Raw genomic sequence first — 18575 nt, forward strand, 5'->3', positions numbered from 1 at the left:
AGTTATGGTACACGTGAGAATGGTGGTAGCAGCAATCAATCTGACCTTGTTTCCGCAAACTAGGGCTATGTCACAAGATGGCTAATCTGGTTGGCCCCACGTTGAACGTAAAACAAAGTGCACTGTCCCAGTAGTGCTTCAATATATGAAATGCAGAGGACAATGGATTACGGTTTGAGTCACTGAATCTAAATGGTTCATTTCTGTCTGTGACGTTCCAGGTCAAACAAAGTAGCATGCAACACCCAATCTGAAAACAAATTTCAAGTATGAGGAAGAAGTGTGATAAGACGATTAAACAGAAGGAGTATGTTGAACTCTATAGAGTGAATGGTTGCAATGAAGGATGTAGATTTAATTTGTTGTTCACACTTTTGACCACAAATCTGTTTCTCTAAACTAATTTCAGAGCTCGACTCCATCCTATGCCTCAGTTGGTCTTTGTTACCAGTCTGGCAGATTGGAAGAAATCTTGATTTTCTCATAAAGAGGAAAAAGATATGGCAGCCTCGTTTGCATTGATGAAAGAACCTGATCTCATCTGCGAAGAGCTTACCTTGGGTTTAGTCGGGCCCATTGTGGTCCAGTCACTCCTTGTTTGATTGCTCATGTGGCAAAGAATTTATAGCAGTTATTGGGCAAGAGGTGGGCACCGTGGACTGGACGGTGCATTGCAATGAAACATGGCAACACACAAGAAAGACAACCATATATGGGCACACTGACATTTATTTAGAGAGATCAATTAATTATGAATAGAACTTGTATAACATACAAAAATACATGTTCAAAGAATCAAATGTAATCTAGGATTTAGTCATTTGCAAAGGCTTCACTTTTGATACTTGGATTAATAATATTCTTTTACCCATTTCCTCCATATTGATAGAACTGGAGGAATTGGGGAAAAAAATACACAATTAAAAATGCTTTATTTAACTTACATTTGTTGCAGGGATACTAATCAAAAATATCCCTCAGATACTATCTGAACCATAGACATGAATGATCTGGACTGAGACGCGCCATTTTTGATTGAAAAAAAATAAGTCATTTGCTGCCACCTCGTGACGCAAAATGGAAACTACAACATGATTTTGCATAATTATGTTGTAGTTTCCGTTTCGTTTCAGTTAGAGGCCCCGAATTTATGGGAAAATTACAGTGTATGTGTGTGTGTATATATATATTTTATTTTTTTCCCCCCATGATAAGCCTAAAAGAAAAGTCCTCATCTCATGTCTGTATTGATTCTTTATTTTTTCCAGATTCTTAACCCTTACAAAGATCGTTTCTTTCTCTTTTGTCCTTTTAAAAATGTTTGTTTCACTTTTGCTTAAACAGTTTTAATTGCATCAAGAAAATAACCTTGTTTTTTACTCTACGGTATTTTTTGGGAAACTGTTTAGCAACTAGCTGGGATTTTTAGTTTCCATATGGGCAAGCACCAAAACTTATTCAAACTTTTCTCGCACAGTTGAAACAACAACGATTCACACAGAAGATTTTTTTTTTTTTTTTGTGACAAACAAGTTGCCTCTTGTTTCTTGAGCCTTTCTGTTGGCTTGTGCTCTGCTGAGTTTTTCCCTGTTTACAAACATCACAACATGTTTCACTTTGACAGAGAAAAACAATGGGAAGAAAAAATGTTTTGAACAAGCGTGTACTTTTATTTAAAACCCGTTGAGGACATCAGCTGACATCATGCAATTATGTGCCTTAGCTTATAAAGTGCCATAGTAGAAGGTAGGGACATATATAAATAAAAACAAAGTGCATTAAAGAAAACAGTAACATTTTTATGGACAAATTTTTGAACTGAAAACTTGGAACTCCACATCTAAAACTAAACAGAATAACAATTTTTCTAATGGTTCTAAGAGCATTACAGCAAAAAAAAGATTGTGACCACATCATGTGGCCTAAAGTGCGTTTCTGTGACTAAGTGCAAATCAGAAGTATGTCTCATGCTTGATTGTTGCATGACTGCTTTATTTCCACATTCCGATAAACAACTTTTTTTTTCTTTGCTAAAGCATGTCCTAAAGTCTTAAAACGGAATATTATACAATCACAGATGTTCCCCTTTCCCAGTTTTTCTTCGGATCAAACAAGTTTAGATTGGATTCCATAACTTAGAAAACGTTTGATGATAAAAGTGGGCAGCAGCTACATACATCAAACTAGGAGCAACTTTTATGTAAAAGAAAAATCAGAAGACACTGGGCGGTCCACCTATTGCCTACATGTTCCTTCTATTGTTGAAAACTTAAATTGCTTAGCTCTTACACATGGATACAGCGAGTAAGCGTCCAGCATCTCAAGCGCTGAAGGTCAGTAAGACCCAGATAGCGATAAGAGGAATAAAGCTGCTGGAGCAGGACACACTGCCTGGCAGGGAAAAGAAAAACAAAGACAAGAAAAGTTATAAATCCATCATTTCCTGTTCCGACTGAAAGACAATGCAAGCAAAACATAAATCAGATAACGTGAAAAGTTGGGTAAAAGCAGCAGCCCAGACAGAAAGCTTAGGATTAGCCGCCATGCTAGCTAAATTTGAAGCATTACGGGTGTAAAAGTTCATACGCTTACATTGAACCACACAGGCAAAAATGTCGGTTCAAGATACATGCAGTCACACAAGAAACACAGTATTCAAAGGCAATCAGGAGTCTGATTTCAAAGAACCCTAGATTGTTAGCACTTTTATTAATTGATGGCCATTAATAACCATTAATCGGTTATTAATGACAGGATGTGGAGGCTTAAAGATCAACCAGGTTGTTTTGGAAGCAGCGATGCATTGAGTTTTTTGATGAGGTAGAAACAGAAATACAGCAATCCATCTCATGGAAATGTACGGAGAACCGTTTCTGTTTTTGTTCCGTATACCTGGCATGAAGCAATGTGATTTTGTCAACCAGTGTGGCTCGTCATGTGCACTTTGCAGTAGGTTCAGTGCCACAAATGAAAACAAGAAGATGAATCAATCATCTAAAGCACTCCACAAATTTATGTCTGACAGTATCAACACACAGAAAGATGAAGACTTTCCCATAAAGACTTCAACCGTCTTTATGGGAATGCTTAAGTTTCAACTTCAACCCAATTTCTTTATTTTCCATTTCCAAAGAAGTGAAACCAACCTAGGATTTAGCATTTGCCATGTCAGCTTCTGCTGTGGTGTGGTAATCTTAATGAGCCGTGAATTAAGTGTATTGCTACATCTTTAGAGGGTATGAAAACACCACGGATAAAACTGAAAGCTAATTCAAGACGATGGCTTAGTCTCACCGTTCAGAACATTCTGCCCCTTTGCTTCGGGATCGAGTTGTGTCTCTGAAGTAATGGTTTTAGATGAGTTTTGAGCTGAAAGGACGGGAGGAAAAGCACACAATTTCAAATACAGTTTACAAAGCGTTTCCCACGAAACTGTTCATAATCTGCGTAATAAACAGCTTCATTTGGGGCATTTGGAACAATTCAGTCAGAAGAACAGGTGAATGCTTCAACCATCACCTGACAGACCGACCAGAGTTAATGAGACTAAAAGGTTTGTGTGTTTAATCAAGTGGTCAGCAGCACAGGAGCACCGCACTTCAACTCACCAACAACAAGGCGAACAATTGAAGATTTGGTGTTGCCTTGTAGCTTTGGGATGAAGCATTTGTATTCCCCTTCGTCTGCAGTCGTGACGTTGGTGACGATGAGGGATATGTTGCCGTGTCTGAGGCCGCCTGCGAACAACGCCGTCCTGTTGTGGTACGACGAGCTCTTCATGTCCTCAACCTCGCGGTTGTCCCGGTACAGGTGTACGTACTCCATTCCCTTTGGCCGACGCTTGGCATCAGGCCTTGACCACTCCACCGTCATGTCCACCATGTCCAGCTGAGGCTCCACGAGGCACTGGAGGATGACATCATCACCTGGAGCAGCGACAACCGGTTGACCCGAGCTTGTTACCTGATAATGACCTAACAATGGAGGACAGAAATCTTATTTTATTTTGTCAGTAAAGCAACCCAAACTATTATTCTTCTACCCCCATGTTTTTGAACGGTTGTTTTCCAGATTATTTATGTAAAAAACAAACACAATATTGCTTTTCTATAGTGATGTTATTCCATAGCACATGAGTCTATAAGACAATCTTTGAATTTCTATGTTCACTTCAACAGAGAAATTGTTGACACGAACATCTTACACCAACCAGTCTGGCTTTGGACTGAATATGCTGGGAAAGTTAGATAGAAAATGTTCAACTGACTTACTCTCCATTTAAAAGAAAGCATATGATAAAGATAGGTTTATGCGAAAGCAGCTTGTATTAATAGCTTATGTTAATCCAAACTAAATAAGAGTAGAAGTAATTAGTTACGAGTTTAAAAGATATCATTGAACACTTACCCTTAACGGGAGCTGGGGTGAAAATGAGCGCAAACAAAAGAAAGCAGAAGCTCAGCGTTGCTGGCATCTCGTTCTTTCCACTGTTGCATACAAAATGAAAGAGTTCGTGACGCAGCTGGTCAACTGATTCAAGTAGACCTCGCTGCAGCAAACAGAAAGGGACCCGGAGAAATTCTGTTCCCCTGTGAAAATCTGTTCCCCCCCCTTCCCCCCCTTGTGTCGGGAGCGCGCATTGCAGCCAGAGAAGTGGATTCGGCGGATCTGACCATTTTCACGGCGCTTCTGATCGATTTCTCGGTAAAAACTACTCATATAATCATGTCAATGTTGTAACTTTCAGTTTAATCGGCAGCTATCAAAATAAAAATACATACGTAAATAAACGACGTCCGGTGTGAAGGTCTTTTTACGCTGTTTTGTGTTATTTTAAACGCGAAGTGAATCGACGTTTTTTTTCAGCTTTTGCCTCGTAAGCCTCACAAATAAAAGTCAGTCAACAAACACAGGTTCCCAACACGAAGTGTGCATTTATAATTTTTCATTTCTGATAAAGGAGGAGGGAAGCTGGCCGATAGCAGGGCACAAAAATAAAGACTTCCTGAAAAGATCAGTGTGTAAACTTTTTGGTCAATCCCGTTCTAAAGTAAAATATGACAGATTACTGGATTAAGGAAATGTCTAGTATGCTATCACACATAATTTTTGAGAATTTGGAAACAGTTGCTTTTTATTTCCCAAAGTTATGGGGGGAGAAGAAGAGAGAATGGATATTTCACCAGCCTGATAAAATCTGTTCCCACTCTATAAAATGGAAACAAATTAATTTACCTGCAAAGTCTTTTACTGTGTTAATTCCCCTTATCATCAACAAGAAATCCTGTGATTTTCATAACATTTATTAAGTTAATTTATTAAGTTATAGACAAACAATTTTGTTAAATAACTGTTTTCACATGTTGATGTATTAAGTTTTGGCTAAGAACTTTTTTTTTAATCAAAACATACAAATTATAGTCATGATAAAAGTTTTCATTAACACTCAAAATAAGAATATTAATGTTATAATCACCACTGTTAAGAATAAGTCTCACAGCAATGTCCAACCTCATGCTGTAGACGCCGCAGTGGAAACAGGAAAATCCACAACCTCTTTTGCTAGGAGTTTTTTCTGCAAACTAAAATAAACAGCTTCATTTAATGATTCACATTTTAGGTAACAAAGAAAATAATTCACTGTACATGTCCATTTTATGTAGGGGGAACATATTATTTCAGGTGGCTGAAAGCTAAAATATTTTGTTCCCCCATCCTAACTTTGTCAAAAAAAGAGCAGATGTTATGAAAAATCACAGGATTTCTTGTTGATGATTAGTGGAATCAACACAGTAAAAGACTTTGAAGGTAAATTAATTCGTTTCCATTTTATAGAGTGGGAACAGATTTTATCAGGCTGGTAAAATATCCATTCTCTCTTCTTCTCCCCCCATAACTTTGGGACACACAGGACCTCGTTTATTTACGTATGTATTTTTATTTTGATAGCTGCCGATTAAACTGAAAGTTACAACATTGACATGATTATATGAGTAGTTTTTACCGAGAAATCGATCAGAAGCGCCGTGAAAATGGTCAGATCCGCCGAATCCACTTCTCTGGCTGCAATGCGCGCTCCCGACACAGGGGGAACAGATTTTGGTACACCCACTGTGAAAGCTTTTATTGCTTTCACAATAAAAGCGCACATCCGGTCCATGTTTGAGCTATATTGTGTGCTTGTGTCAGTAAGCGAGCAAAGACCAAAGAGAAAGTCTTTGTTTATGTTGGCATAAACACAGGGCTTCAATGAACGTGTTGCGCACAAATATTACACAACAAAATAAGTTATTTAAATCAATCAGAAGGCAGAACTGGAGCTAAACACCGCCTTCATTTTCTATATCACAATTCAAATCAAATTATCACCCTTTTTTCATAAAATTTGCAGATACTCATTTCTATTAGTCAAAAAAACACGCACACACAATTAACATTGTCAATCTGACTAATACAATTTGTGCCACAGATTCATAATATTCTTAATGAGACAACAAATAAAACCAACTTTACTTGTAAGATTGTGCTGCTTTTTGCACTGCGGTGTAGCGTCCTCTAAACTGCTGTGATGCAGCACCTGAAGCTCCATTGAACACGAGCTGTATGATAAGAAAAATGTTTCTAAAGCTCCAGATATGGAAGTACATATGTGACATCAGGATTTGAATTAAAAATGACTATGAAATTTTAATGTTGTATATTTGTGCTTACTTTTTCAGTGTTAAAATATATCCTGAATATATTTTAACATAGATACACAACATTCAAATTTCAGAGGCATGTTTAATTCAAATCCTGATTGCACCTATTTACTTCCATATTCAAATCAATTAAATAAAAATAGTAACCCTAAACCTTGAACTATTTTCTGCTTTTAGACGTCACTTCTTCATTTTGCTTAATGACAGAAACACCTCTACCACCTCTTACTTTAACCCTTCCACGTCGTCGTAGGAAACAAAGTTGCAGAATGCATTGTTCCTGTTAGACAGAACTCCTCACATTCTTGCTAAGTTGACAACAAAGGTTGATCTAATTGGTGCATCTAATTGCTGTTTCACAAAAAAAAAGAAAAATCGGTTTAACGTAATAATTAGAAACCAGTGTGTTACTAATTGAAGGGTGCGAATATAAAAGAAAGTAGTGTTTTGAAAACTAAAAAAAAGAAAAGTCACATCCTGTACCAGCGGGGTGTAGCTAGTGACGCCTCTTCAGACCAGGCTCAGTCTGTTGTCGCCCAGCAGGGAGGAAGCATGAACTTCACAGCACTCTGCGCTGCTCTTGGTGAGTTCTAGATGTGTTATTCACTTTACTTTATATGCTTATTTTTACAAGAGGTGAAGGTCTATGAAACAGATCTCTGTCTGTGATGTCAGGTTTCTGTTTCAATGTGTTTTTCTGTTTTATTTGATCCACTAAAAAAGAAGAAGAAGAAGTAAATAGGCCTTTCCAGGTTCTGTTAGGGAGAATCGGCATGCTTTGTTTCATTGTGTTTATTTGTGATGCTATAAGTGAAAACCAATAATGACAGATGTTACTCAACCAGTTGTTTGCCCATCTGTCCTTTTAACGTCTATAATTATCACTGACTCGTGTTGTTTCGGGTTGTGTCATGGCCAGAGTGCACTGAATACATTTAAACCCATTTTCTCACCATGGCTCAGTCTGGCCTCGCTCTGCAGCTGCTGTGTGAAGACATTAACACCAGACCACCACAGGCCTCGCCTTATAAACTAGAAATGTCACATCCGTTTTTACATCTACTTACAACACAACCGTCTATGGACTGCGGCATGGACACCGTTACATAGAAAAACGTCTTCGGTTAATCCATTTTGAATTTTATTAAATATTGTTTTGCTTATAATAATTTGAAAATATTACAAATATTAGAATTATATTGCTAAAAACAAAAAAAAAAAAAAACTCTATGACCACAATGAAAGCTTGAATTTTCTTTTGAGATATGATGGAGGGATCGAAATGCAGGCGTGAAAATGTAGATTGGCCAAAAATGAAAACGCTTGTATTAAGACAAGGAGACTTTGGAAAACGAAGCTGGTGAAAAGGCAAAAGAAGAACATTTGAAGAACCTACGACCTGGTGACTGAACAGAAACAGCTTTAAAACCTAAACTCAGACTCTCCTTCTTTCTCCTTCAGCTGTTGTGAGAATCCTTCCGAACAGATCTCAGTTCTTTCTGCACGATTCGGTTACGCTGAGCTGTGTGGACAGTGAAAACTCTTCCGACTGGACATTGAAGAGAAACACGGCCAAGAACCAAAAGACAGACTGGGGAAAGAGAAACGGGTCACAGCGTATAATAGATGCTGTTTATCCGTTTGACAGTGGGCGGTACTGGTGTGAGTCTAGAGCCGGAGCGCGCAGCGAGATCATTAATGTTACTGTGACAGGTGGGTGCAGGAAAATGTTTGGTTTGTTTCCATCAATGAGGAGAAGTGATTATGAAACTGGCAGGACCGACCCCTCAGATTCAGCTTTTTATCTGATTTTGTGAGTCACAGTCTGAGGCTAGCTTGAGGTAAACATGCACAAAATGTCAGTTATCTCTTTTTTTTCTGTTGACAACATATTCAGGGCACATTACTGAAGTTTTGATCCAACAAAACTATTGACTATATATTTTGATATTTTTAGTAATTTTTTGGTGTTTTTTTTATTTTTTTTGCAGAGGCTTCGATATAAATTAAGCGATACAAATTAATCCAGAATTTCAAGCATTAAAACCAGTTTTCTTTTTCACCTACATATTACCAAATGGGTTTTTATTGTTATTTCAATTTTATGTATGTGTAAAATATCACCACTTCTGAAATTTTCCTTAAACTTTTGCTGCCATCATGTGTTGATGAATTACATGGCTATATGGATTAGCTATATAAATACACATCAGTAAATTGGCACAAATACTATTTTCATCAGAAAAAAATGTATCTGTAAAATGGCTGTTTTGAGTCTTGATGGAACCTGTAAATGGACTTACGTGTGTCTACTGCTGTGTAGGCCGTAGACACATGTGAACGCTAAAAATAAAATAAAAACACTACTATGTGGGTAGATTTGTTGGGACTTATTATTTTATCCAGAGATAATGTGTCATTTATCCCTGCCTGTCGTCCAGACGGCCCTGTGATCCTGCAGAGTCCTGTCCTTCCTGTAGCCGAGGGGGAAGCAGTGATTCTGCGTTGCATCCATAACCAGGCCTCTTCCTCCTCCAACTTTACGGAGTTTTATAAAAACGGCCTCCTGATCGGAAGCAGCTCAACTGGGAGCTTCACTATCCGAGATGTTTCCGAGTCTGATGAAGGCCTCTACAAATGTAACATTACAGGAGCAGGGGAGTCCCCAGAGAGTTGGCTGTCAGTCAGAGGTGGGACGGAAATATTGTGATAAATTTCAGTAAATTTCTGATGAAGGCTTTGGTGGGTGTCATCCCACTTGTTGGCTTTTTTTTTCTAACCTCCAAACCAAAATGTTATTTTTCCCCCTCACTTGTACGTCGCCGCAGGATGCGAGCTAGACTCCGTTCACTTTCATCCCATGTACGTGTTACTTCCTGTTGTTGCCACCTGCCTCTTGTTTGTCTGTGGGATGCTGCTATGTCTAAGGAGGATTGTCAAAGGTCAGCCCCATTTCTTATAAATCAAGTGACTTTTTAATGCAGAAAAATAAAAAAAATAAAACGGAGATAAGAAAAATATTTTTTTTGCCAAAAAGTACGTATGTGGTCTTTTGAGTGCTTGCCAACATGGAGAGAAATCACCAACCAAGAGAATCAATACCATCCGGTCCTACTGATGAGAAAACAAATGAAACACTGTGTATAATATTTATCCATTCCATCTTACAATAGCTCTAAGTTGATTTAATGAAACGTCTACACTGTAAACCAGCTGCTGTTTAGTTAACAGATAATTCTGCTCTGTAGCTGAAGTGGATGATGACGTTTCCTACACTGACGTCACCTTCCTACACAAAGAGCCGCCGAAGACAAACTCAGGTAAACAGGCAAACACATGGACTCAAATATGAATAGCAACAGTTCAGGTAGGACACTAGTGTTGGTTAATTTTATATCTTTTTTCAATAAAAGTGTTGTTTTGTTCTAACACAACACTTTAATATTCATTTTTTTAAAAACTGAAATTCTTTAACATGGACTGTTGGATGTTTTTTTGTTAGTTTGCTGACTCTGACTTTCATTTCCTGTGGGTTTTTCTATTTTTTATTTTTTTATTTTTTTATCAATTGGTTAAGCAAAAATTACACTCCAAAATTTTTTGTTTCATTTATATTTCAGTCTGTTTCATAGAAAACAAACAGGATGATAAGAGGCCTCCAAAAGTCCTCACTTTCAACGTGCTCGTCTTAATCACAGCTGGAAAAACTACAAAATTAAAGATGAATTAAATGCAGATATAACTGCGTACTTGTGGTCACATTTACATTAATTGACATTTTAACTGCATTCAGTGATGCACCACTTACATAGGTGTGGTAACAGATTGACTATAAAAAGGTTAAGTGGAAGATACATACAAACTTGTCCTTGTAAGTTGACGAATAACTGGAATAAAACTTTTATTTGCAGAGACGATTTCAGAGCTAAAGGTGTACTCAACAATCAAACCAGGAAGCTGCTGAAATGAACCCACCTGATGCGATCACAGCCATATTCTTTGTTGGATCTTTATGTGTTTTATGTAGTAGGTATTGTGTGTGTGTGGGGGGGGGGGGGGGTTGGGGGGCTAATGTAAAAACAAGTCTTTTGTTTCAAAATTATGTGAAACATTTCTCAATAATGTTTTGTTTAAAAAATCAGAACGAAACAAGAAATATTTTGACTTAAATCTCACAGAACATTGTGCATTAAGTTATCCTGTCACATTCTGAGTCCTTACCTTCTTCCCACTCAGGCATAATACTTTTTTTTTTTTTTTTTTTTTTTTATCAAAACAATGTACTTCCTGTAACGGAATTTGTTTTTGTCAGTGTCAAGTGGGATTTCTACAGCTTATAAGAACATTTGAATGCCGCATTTTGTTAAATAAAGATACGTTTTTCTTGAAAAGCAAAAAAAAAAAGGCATGTTGTTCAATATGTCAATAAGTGTTGACTCTCACCTATCACTGGTAAGTTACTAATATTGTTACTAAAATCTGAATTTATGTTGTTTGGCTCATAGATATACAACAAACAATTGAGCTAAGAGTGGAAAAAATTACTCATGAAAGGAAAAATATCCTTGAAGTTACTCTGGAGTTTATGAGTAAGTTAAAAATGTTAACCGCACAGTAAGCAAAATCTCCATCAATGCAATGCACAGCATTAATCTGTACCCAAAAAATAAGCAGCCTCATAACAGTGACTTCTTCTGGACGGGTTTAGAGCAGGGCTCAGTTTTTATTTGTCAGCACTTCACAAATGAAGACAATGGTTGTACAAATCTGGGATGTAATACAAAGCAATAATAATATAAATGAAACATATGATGAATTTCCATAACAGAAACTCTATCAGAAAATTAATAAGCAAAATGTAGAGTTCTTCCTTGGAATACAAAAAGATCACAAAATGATTTCAAAAAGCGGACTGGAAAGAATTTATGAACCACAAAATTAAAGAGGCAGAAAACAAATTGAAAAATATATAAAATTAACCAACTAGGTCGACAAGTACGGTTAAAAAAAATAATACTACCGTGACCTATTGGATATTAAAAAATCCCATTAAATATATTTGGACTTTTGTGGCATTATTAAAAGCAGTTGTAAACAACAGCAAGCTTACAATACATATTTTACGGTGACAAAGAATAATGAAAATGGAAAAATGGTAGTTAACTGCTTCAACTATTTTTTGCCGTTGTTTGGCCTAAAATCCAGTAGAAAGAATCCTCCACACAGAACTATCTCATTGACTGATAAATGAAATCCTAGCTCCATCAAATACTTTTAAAGGAAAATAATTTTCCTAATTGCACTGCTAAATAAGAATTGTGGAAGAAATTATATGAGAGTTTCAATAATTGTACAGGTACAGCATTTGATAATAGCCAACGACATTCTAGAAATGGTGCAACGTTTGTATATAAGGTACACATGTGCTACTGGGAGTATCTGGTGTTGGGCTAAAAACTGTGGTGGTGTTAGACTGTGCTGATGTGAAACTTAGAGAATCTGACATTGGGTGAGCTTTTGTGCTGGTGCTAGATGGTTCAAATGTCGTACCGGAAGAATCTAGAGTTGGGCTAGAAACTGTAGTAGTGGTGGATTGTGCAGATGTGGTACTATGAGGATATAATGTTGGAATTAAAGGTGTGATGGTGCTAGACAGTTTATGTGTTGTACTGGGAGTATCTGGCGTTGGGCTATAAACTGTGGTGGTGCCAGACTGCGCTGATGTGGAACTGGGAGGATACGGTGTTGGAATTGAAGGTGTGGTGGTGCTAGACATTTTATGTGTTGTACTGGAAGCATCTGGTGTTGGACTTTTAGCTGTGGTTGTGCTAGACTTTGCAAATGTGATACTTGGAGAATCTGACGTTGGGTGAGCAGGAGTGCTGTTGCTAGACGGTTCAGATGTCGTTCCCAAAGAATCTAGTGTTGAGCTAGAAACTGTGGTAGTGCTAGATGGTGCAGATGTGGAACTCGGAGGATATGATGTTGGAGCTGATATGATGTGGTGATAGATGGTTCAGATATGGTACTGGAAGGATATGATGCTTTTATGAGAGGTAGTTTTAGACCAGGGGTCCCCAAACTTTTTCCTGCGAGGGCCACATAACTGTTCCCTTTTGTGGTCGGGGGCCGGTCTTAGTTTTTCGAGAAAGAAACCTTAGAAAACTTTTGTTGGTGGGGGGGGTGGGGGGGGGGGGGATTACTGCCAACGACATATTCGCGTTTGTAGATAGAATGTTACCCAGAATGCAAATGGAAAAAACCGTGAGTGAAACGGTGACTGGTACTGACTAGTATATAAACTAAGTTTCATATCTGCTGAAGAGCCCCCCTGGTGGTTGAAGAAAAATCCACATATATATGAAAAAAAACACTGAATGCCAGACCAAATGAGGAGGCGGGCTGGATCTGATATTGCTCAGGGGGCCGGACCAAATGAGGAGGCGGGCCATATCTGGCCCACGGGCCGTAGCTTTGGGACCCCTGCTTTAGACGGTTTGTGTGGTACTGAGAGTATCTGGTGTCAAGGTGTGTCTAGACAGTTCAGGTGTGCTGCTGGATGTACCTGTTGCTGGGGTTTTATGTGTAGTTGTGCTAAACAGTGCAAATGTGGTACTCACAGTATCTGACGTTGGGTGAGCAGATGTCACCCAACGTGACCTGGTGCTAGGTCTAGTAGGAGGATCTGATGTAGGGATAGGAAGTGTGATCATGGTGGAAGGTGCAAGTGTGGTACTTGGTGTATCTGTGGCAGTGCTAAACCATACAGATGTGGAACTCGGAGGATACGATGTTGCAGCTGAAGGTGTGGTTGTGCTAGATGGTTCAGATGTCGTACTAGGGGTATCTGGCATTGGGCTAAAAAATGTGCTGGTGCTAGACCGTGCTGATGTAGAACTGGGAGCATATGATGTTGGGATAGAAGGAGTGATGGTGCCAGATGGTACAGAAGTCGTACTTGGAGTATACGATATTGGGCTAGAAACTGTGGTGAGTGTAGATGGCTCAGATATAGTATGGGTAGTATCTGATGATTGACCAAAAACTGTAGTGGTCATAGATAGAGCTGATGTTGTACCTGGAGGATATGATGTTGGAATTGAAGGTGTGGTGGTGACAGGTTGTTCAGATATGGTACTGGAAGAATATGATGTTGGGCTTTTATGTGGGGTTCTTGTGCTAAGTAGTGCATATGTGGTACTTGGTGCATCCGCTGTTGGGCTAACAGCTGTGGCAGTGCTATACCATGCAGATGTGGAACTCGGAGGATACGATGTTGCAGCTGAAGGTGTGGTTGTGCCAGATGGTGCGTATGTCATACTGGTAGTATCTACTGATGGACTAGAAACTGTAATTGTGGTAGATCGTACAAATGTGGTACGAGGAGCATGTGATGTTGGAAATGAAGATGTGGCAGTGCTAGACGGTGCAAATGTGTTACTTGAGGAATCTGACGTCTTGTAAGAAGGTTTGCTGGTGCTAGATGGTTCAGATGTTGTACTAGGGGGATCTGACATTGGGCTTGAAAATGTGCTGGTGCTAGACCGTGCTGATGTGGAACTGGGAGCATATGATGCTGGGATTGAAGGAGTGATGGTGCTAAATGGTACAGAAGTCGTACTTGGAGGATACGATATTGGGCTAGAAACTGTGGTGAGTGTAGATGACTCAGATATAGTATGGGTAGTATCTGATGATTGACCAAAAACTGTAGTGGTCATAGATAGTGTTGATGTTGTACCTGGAGGATATGATGTTGGAAATGAAGAAGTGGTGTAGCTTTGTGGATGCAGTGTTGGGCTAGAAACTGTGGTGTTTGGAGATGGTTCAGATGTGGTGTGGGTAGTATCTGAGGATGGGCTAGAATCTGTGGTTGTGCTAGATGGTGCCCACATGGTACTAGAAGGATATGATGTTGGAGTTAAAGGTGTCGTGGTGCTAGAGGGTTCATGTGTTGTACTGGGAGTATCTGGTGTTGGGCTTTCTGTTGGGATGGTGCTAGAAATAGCAAATGTTGTACTTGGAGAATCGGACGTTGGGTCAGCAGGTTTGCTGGTACTAGATGGTTCAGATGTTGTACTGGAAGAATCTGGTGTTGGGTTAGAAATTGTAATGGTGGTGGGAGTTGCAGATGTAGTACTAGGAGTATCTGGTGTTGGGCTATAAACTGTGGTGGTGCCAGACTGCGCTGATGTGGAACTGGGAGGATATGGTGTTGGAATTGAAGGTGTGGTGGTGCTAGACAGTTTATGTGTTGTACTGGAAGCATCTGGTGTTGGGCTTTTAGCTGTGGTTGTGCTAGACGTTGCAAATGTGGTACTTGGAGAATCTGACGTTGGGTGAGCAGATGTCCTGTTGCTAGCCTGTTCAGATGTCGTTCCGAAAGAATCTAGTGTTGAGCTAGAAACTGTGGTAGTGCTAGATGGTGCAGATGTGGAACTCGGAGGATATGATGTTGGAGCTGAAGGTGTGGTGGTGATAGATGGTTCAGATATGGTACTGGAAGGATATGATGTTAGGCTTTTATGAGTGGTAGTTTTAGACGGTTTGTGTGTGGTACTGAGAGTATCTGGTGTCAAGGTGTGTCTAGACAGTTCAGGTGTGCTGCTGGATGTACCTGTTGCTGGGGTTTTATGTGTAGTTGTGCTAAACAGTGCAAATGTGGTACTCACACTATCTGACGTTGGATGAGCAGGTGTCCTGGTGCTAGATCTAGTAGGAGGATCTGATGTAGGGATAGGAAGTGTGATCATGGTGGAAGGTGCAAGTGTGGTACTTGGTGTTTCTGCTGTTGGGCTAAAAGCTGTGGCAGTGCTAGACCATACAGATGTGGAACTCGGAGGATACAATGTTGCAGCTGAAGGTATGGTTGTGCCAGATGGTGCGTATGTCATACTGGTAGTATCTGCTGATGGACTAGAAACTGTAATTGTGGTAGATGGTACAAACATGGTACTAGGGGCATGTGATGTTGGAATTGAAGATGTGGCAGTGCTAGACGGTGCAAATGTGGTACTTGAGAAATCTGACGTCTTGTAAGAAGGTTTGCTGGTGCTAGATGGTTCAGATGTCATACTAAATGGGTCAGGCATTGAGCTAAAAAATGTGCTGGTGCTAGACCATGCTGATGTGGAACTGGGAGCATATGATGTTGGGATAGAAGGAGTGATGGTGCCAGATGGTACAGAAGTCGCACTTGGAGGATACGATATTGGGCTAGAAACTGTGGTGAGTGTAGATGGCTCAGATATAGTATGGGTAGTATCTGATGATTGACCAAAAACTGTAGTGGTCATAGATAGAGCTGATGTTGTACCCGGAGGATATGATGTTGGAATTGAAGGTGCGGTGGTGACAGGTTGTTCAGATATGGTGCTGGAAGAATATGATGTTGGGCTTTTATGTGGGGTTCTTGTGCTAAATAGTGCAAATGTGGTACTTGGAGTATCTGCTGTTGGGCTAACAGCTGTGGCAGTGCTAGACCATGCAGATGTGGAACTCTGAGGATACGATGTTGCAGCTGAAGGTGTGTTTGTGCTAGATGGTGCGTATGTCAAACTGGTAGTATCTGCTGATGGACTAGAAACTGTAATTGTGGTAGATGGTACAAACGTGGTACTAGGAGAATATGATGTTGGAGTTAAAGGTGTGGTGGTGCTAGATGGTTCATAGGTTGTACCGGGAGTATCTGGTGTTGGTTTTTCAGGTGGAGTGGTGCTAGATATAGCAAATGTTATACTTGGACAATCGGACGTTGGGTGAGCAGGTCTGCTGGTGCTAGAAGGTTCAGATGTAGTACTGGGAGTATCTGTTGTTGGGCTAAAATATGTGGCGGTGCTAGACTGCGCTGATGTGGCACTGGGAGGATACGGTGTTGGAATTGAAGGTTTGGTGGTGCTAGACAGTTTATATGTTGTACTGGGAGCATCTGGTGTTGGGCTTTTAGCTATGGTTGTGCTAGATGGTGCAAATCTTGTACTTGGAGAATCGGACGTTGGATGAGCAGGTTTGCTGGTGCTAGACGGTTCAGATGTTGTGCTGGAAGTATGTTGTGTTGGACAATTGCAGCTCTGATCCACAGAATTAAGGTGAGGGTAGTACTGAGTAACAGTTGTTTGGAGAGGACACTCTGATTTAGGAAATAGGTTATATTGCCCTCCAAGTGTCCTTTGTAGCTCTGTTATAGTCTTTGTCTCCAGATATGTCTTGCTATGCTTTTCATTCATTCCCCAGTGAGCACTTGCCAGCCATTGTTTCTGAGACCTACTGTAGCAGCAGAAAGCTGACCAGAGTTTTGAAGGAATATTTATTTTGTTGTTAAGAAATGTTTTTCTGCTGGGATTTGCTCCAGTTATTATGAAGACTTTAGTGTCATTATTGCCATTAATGCAATATTCATTTAGAACACATCTAACACACGTCTCCATTCTGTTCCAGCTTCCCTTGAGAAATGTGGCCTCTTGTGGAACAACGTTGGTCAGGGTCAATGCAGATTTTTTATCAATGTCATTGAGTCCATAAGAGCTGGGCCACAACTGCCCTTTATCAAACCCTTGGTAGTTTACGTAATCTTTTGTTCCAGCCTGGAATCTGTAGGTACGATTTTCCTCCATTTGCATATTGTCAATGTCTTCAAGCTGGAATAAAAGAAGAGTTAAGTTAGAAATATCGTGTGTATCTCTATTGGACAACAGTAAATTAAAGTTAGGTCTTGTTAATCACACAGAAAATAATTTAAATTAAACGGATGGACAAACTAAGCGTAAACTTTTTTTAATCATAGCAAGATGAAGTCTGATGCTCAAATGGTTATTTGATTTGCATGACAGGAGTAAAACAGGACGTTTAAAACAAGCACAATGCAAACGATAATCACACTGATAATGACACTAAAGAGTGGTGTTCTTTGTTTATGTAATGGTGTCTTCAGATTATTAGGTTTTTATCATATATAGTACAGCTTTTCATTTCTGTTGTGGAATTATTTATTGTGGTGTAATAATTGTGGTTTAATGAGGTTAGATTTTCAAGGCTACCCTAAATTTACTTAGGGGCATTAAAAGAGGTTTGAAACCCATGCGTCATTTAATTTAAAATCCCAACCCCTAGAAATCATTGACATGTCTGTTGGTATTTTAAATAATTCTGTACAAAGTCCCTCAAGTGATACGTCATCGACTTGTCAAAGAAAAAAAAAACATACCTGTGGTTCAATCATCCATAAACTCTTTGTTATCGCGGCACTGTGTCCTCTATATTTGGAGGCAGAAAATACTGGAATCTTGTTGACGGTGTCGTAAAGTGTCATAAACGTTCTGCTGTTCTTGAATGTCTGGCAGATGGGTTTGTATCTCCTCTTTTCCAAGATGTTTCCTTTCTCCGTGATCCCTGGGATATCGGGTGGAATTTGATGCAGGAAGAACTCTGAGCAATCTGACAGTGAATTCACCACTTCAGTTTCCACAGGAATCACAGAGGAAAGGACCAGAGCAGCGAGGGTCATCAAGCTTTTCATTGTCAGAAACTCCATCATCAGATGATCTATTGCCATGACAAATAAAAAAATATATACTCAATAGACATAATTAGACTCCTTTCATAATTCCTAGTAAAACTCTCAACTTGCCCTGTTTACAATTCATTCAACTTCAGGCTTGGATTCCAGAGGCTAAGAAGTTTGAAGATTGTTTTAACTGTCCTAGTTGTTTTTTGGACTGAGCTCTTCTGGACAGAGGGCTGAGATGTTGGTTCTGGAGTCTGATGGAGAAGAAACTCTTCCACTTTTTGGGAAATCACTTCCCTGAGGGCTCAGACAATGGATGCCATAAAAACAAGTCTTCTAAAAGCACAAGTGGAAAAAATAAATGTATATAT

At 39.4% G+C, this 18575-nt stretch overlaps 3 protein-coding genes across 4 annotated transcripts; 1 reads left to right on the top strand and 2 right to left on the bottom strand.

Annotated features, from left to right (window-relative positions):
• Positions 1-1648: 1648 nt before the first annotated feature.
• LOC103131812 (CD276 antigen-like) lies at positions 1649-4603 on the bottom strand. 2 transcript variants are annotated; one of them, XM_007543541.2, is made up of 4 exons: positions 4408-4603; positions 3609-3974; positions 3295-3369; positions 1649-2391 (listed from the first exon to the last, which is right to left on the bottom strand). In XM_007543541.2, the coding sequence occupies exons 1-4, from the start codon at positions 4472-4474 to the stop codon at positions 2321-2323; spliced, it is 579 nt and encodes a 192-aa protein (XP_007543603.1). In that variant the 5' UTR covers positions 4475-4603; the 3' UTR covers positions 1649-2320. The 2 variants fall into 2 exon arrangements, with proteins under 2 accessions (XP_007543603.1, XP_016522408.1); XM_016666922.1 differs by having other exon boundaries at positions 2305-2387.
• Positions 4604-7229: 2626 nt separating this feature from the next.
• On the top strand, positions 7230-10742 carry LOC103131813 (low affinity immunoglobulin gamma Fc region receptor III-like). The gene is made up of 6 exons (XM_007543542.2): positions 7230-7284; positions 8163-8414; positions 9143-9391; positions 9530-9643; positions 9950-10021; positions 10613-10742. The coding sequence occupies exons 1-6, from the start codon at positions 7254-7256 to the stop codon at positions 10663-10665; spliced, it is 771 nt and encodes a 256-aa protein (XP_007543604.1). The 5' UTR covers positions 7230-7253; the 3' UTR covers positions 10666-10742.
• A 1907-nt stretch (positions 10743-12649) lies between these two features.
• LOC103131817 (cell wall protein DAN4-like) lies at positions 12650-15454 on the bottom strand. Its single transcript, XM_016666926.1, has 2 exons — positions 14722-15454; positions 12650-12729 (listed from the first exon to the last, which is right to left on the bottom strand). The coding sequence occupies exons 1-2, from the start codon at positions 15452-15454 to the stop codon at positions 12650-12652; spliced, it is 813 nt and encodes a 270-aa protein (XP_016522412.1).
• Positions 15455-18575: the final 3121 nt, after the last annotated feature.

This window comes from Poecilia formosa, unplaced genomic scaffold (assembly GCF_000485575.1).
Source record: "Poecilia formosa unplaced genomic scaffold, Poecilia_formosa-5.1.2 Scaffold845, whole genome shotgun sequence".
Classification (NCBI taxonomy): domain Eukaryota; kingdom Metazoa; phylum Chordata; class Actinopteri; order Cyprinodontiformes; family Poeciliidae; genus Poecilia; species Poecilia formosa.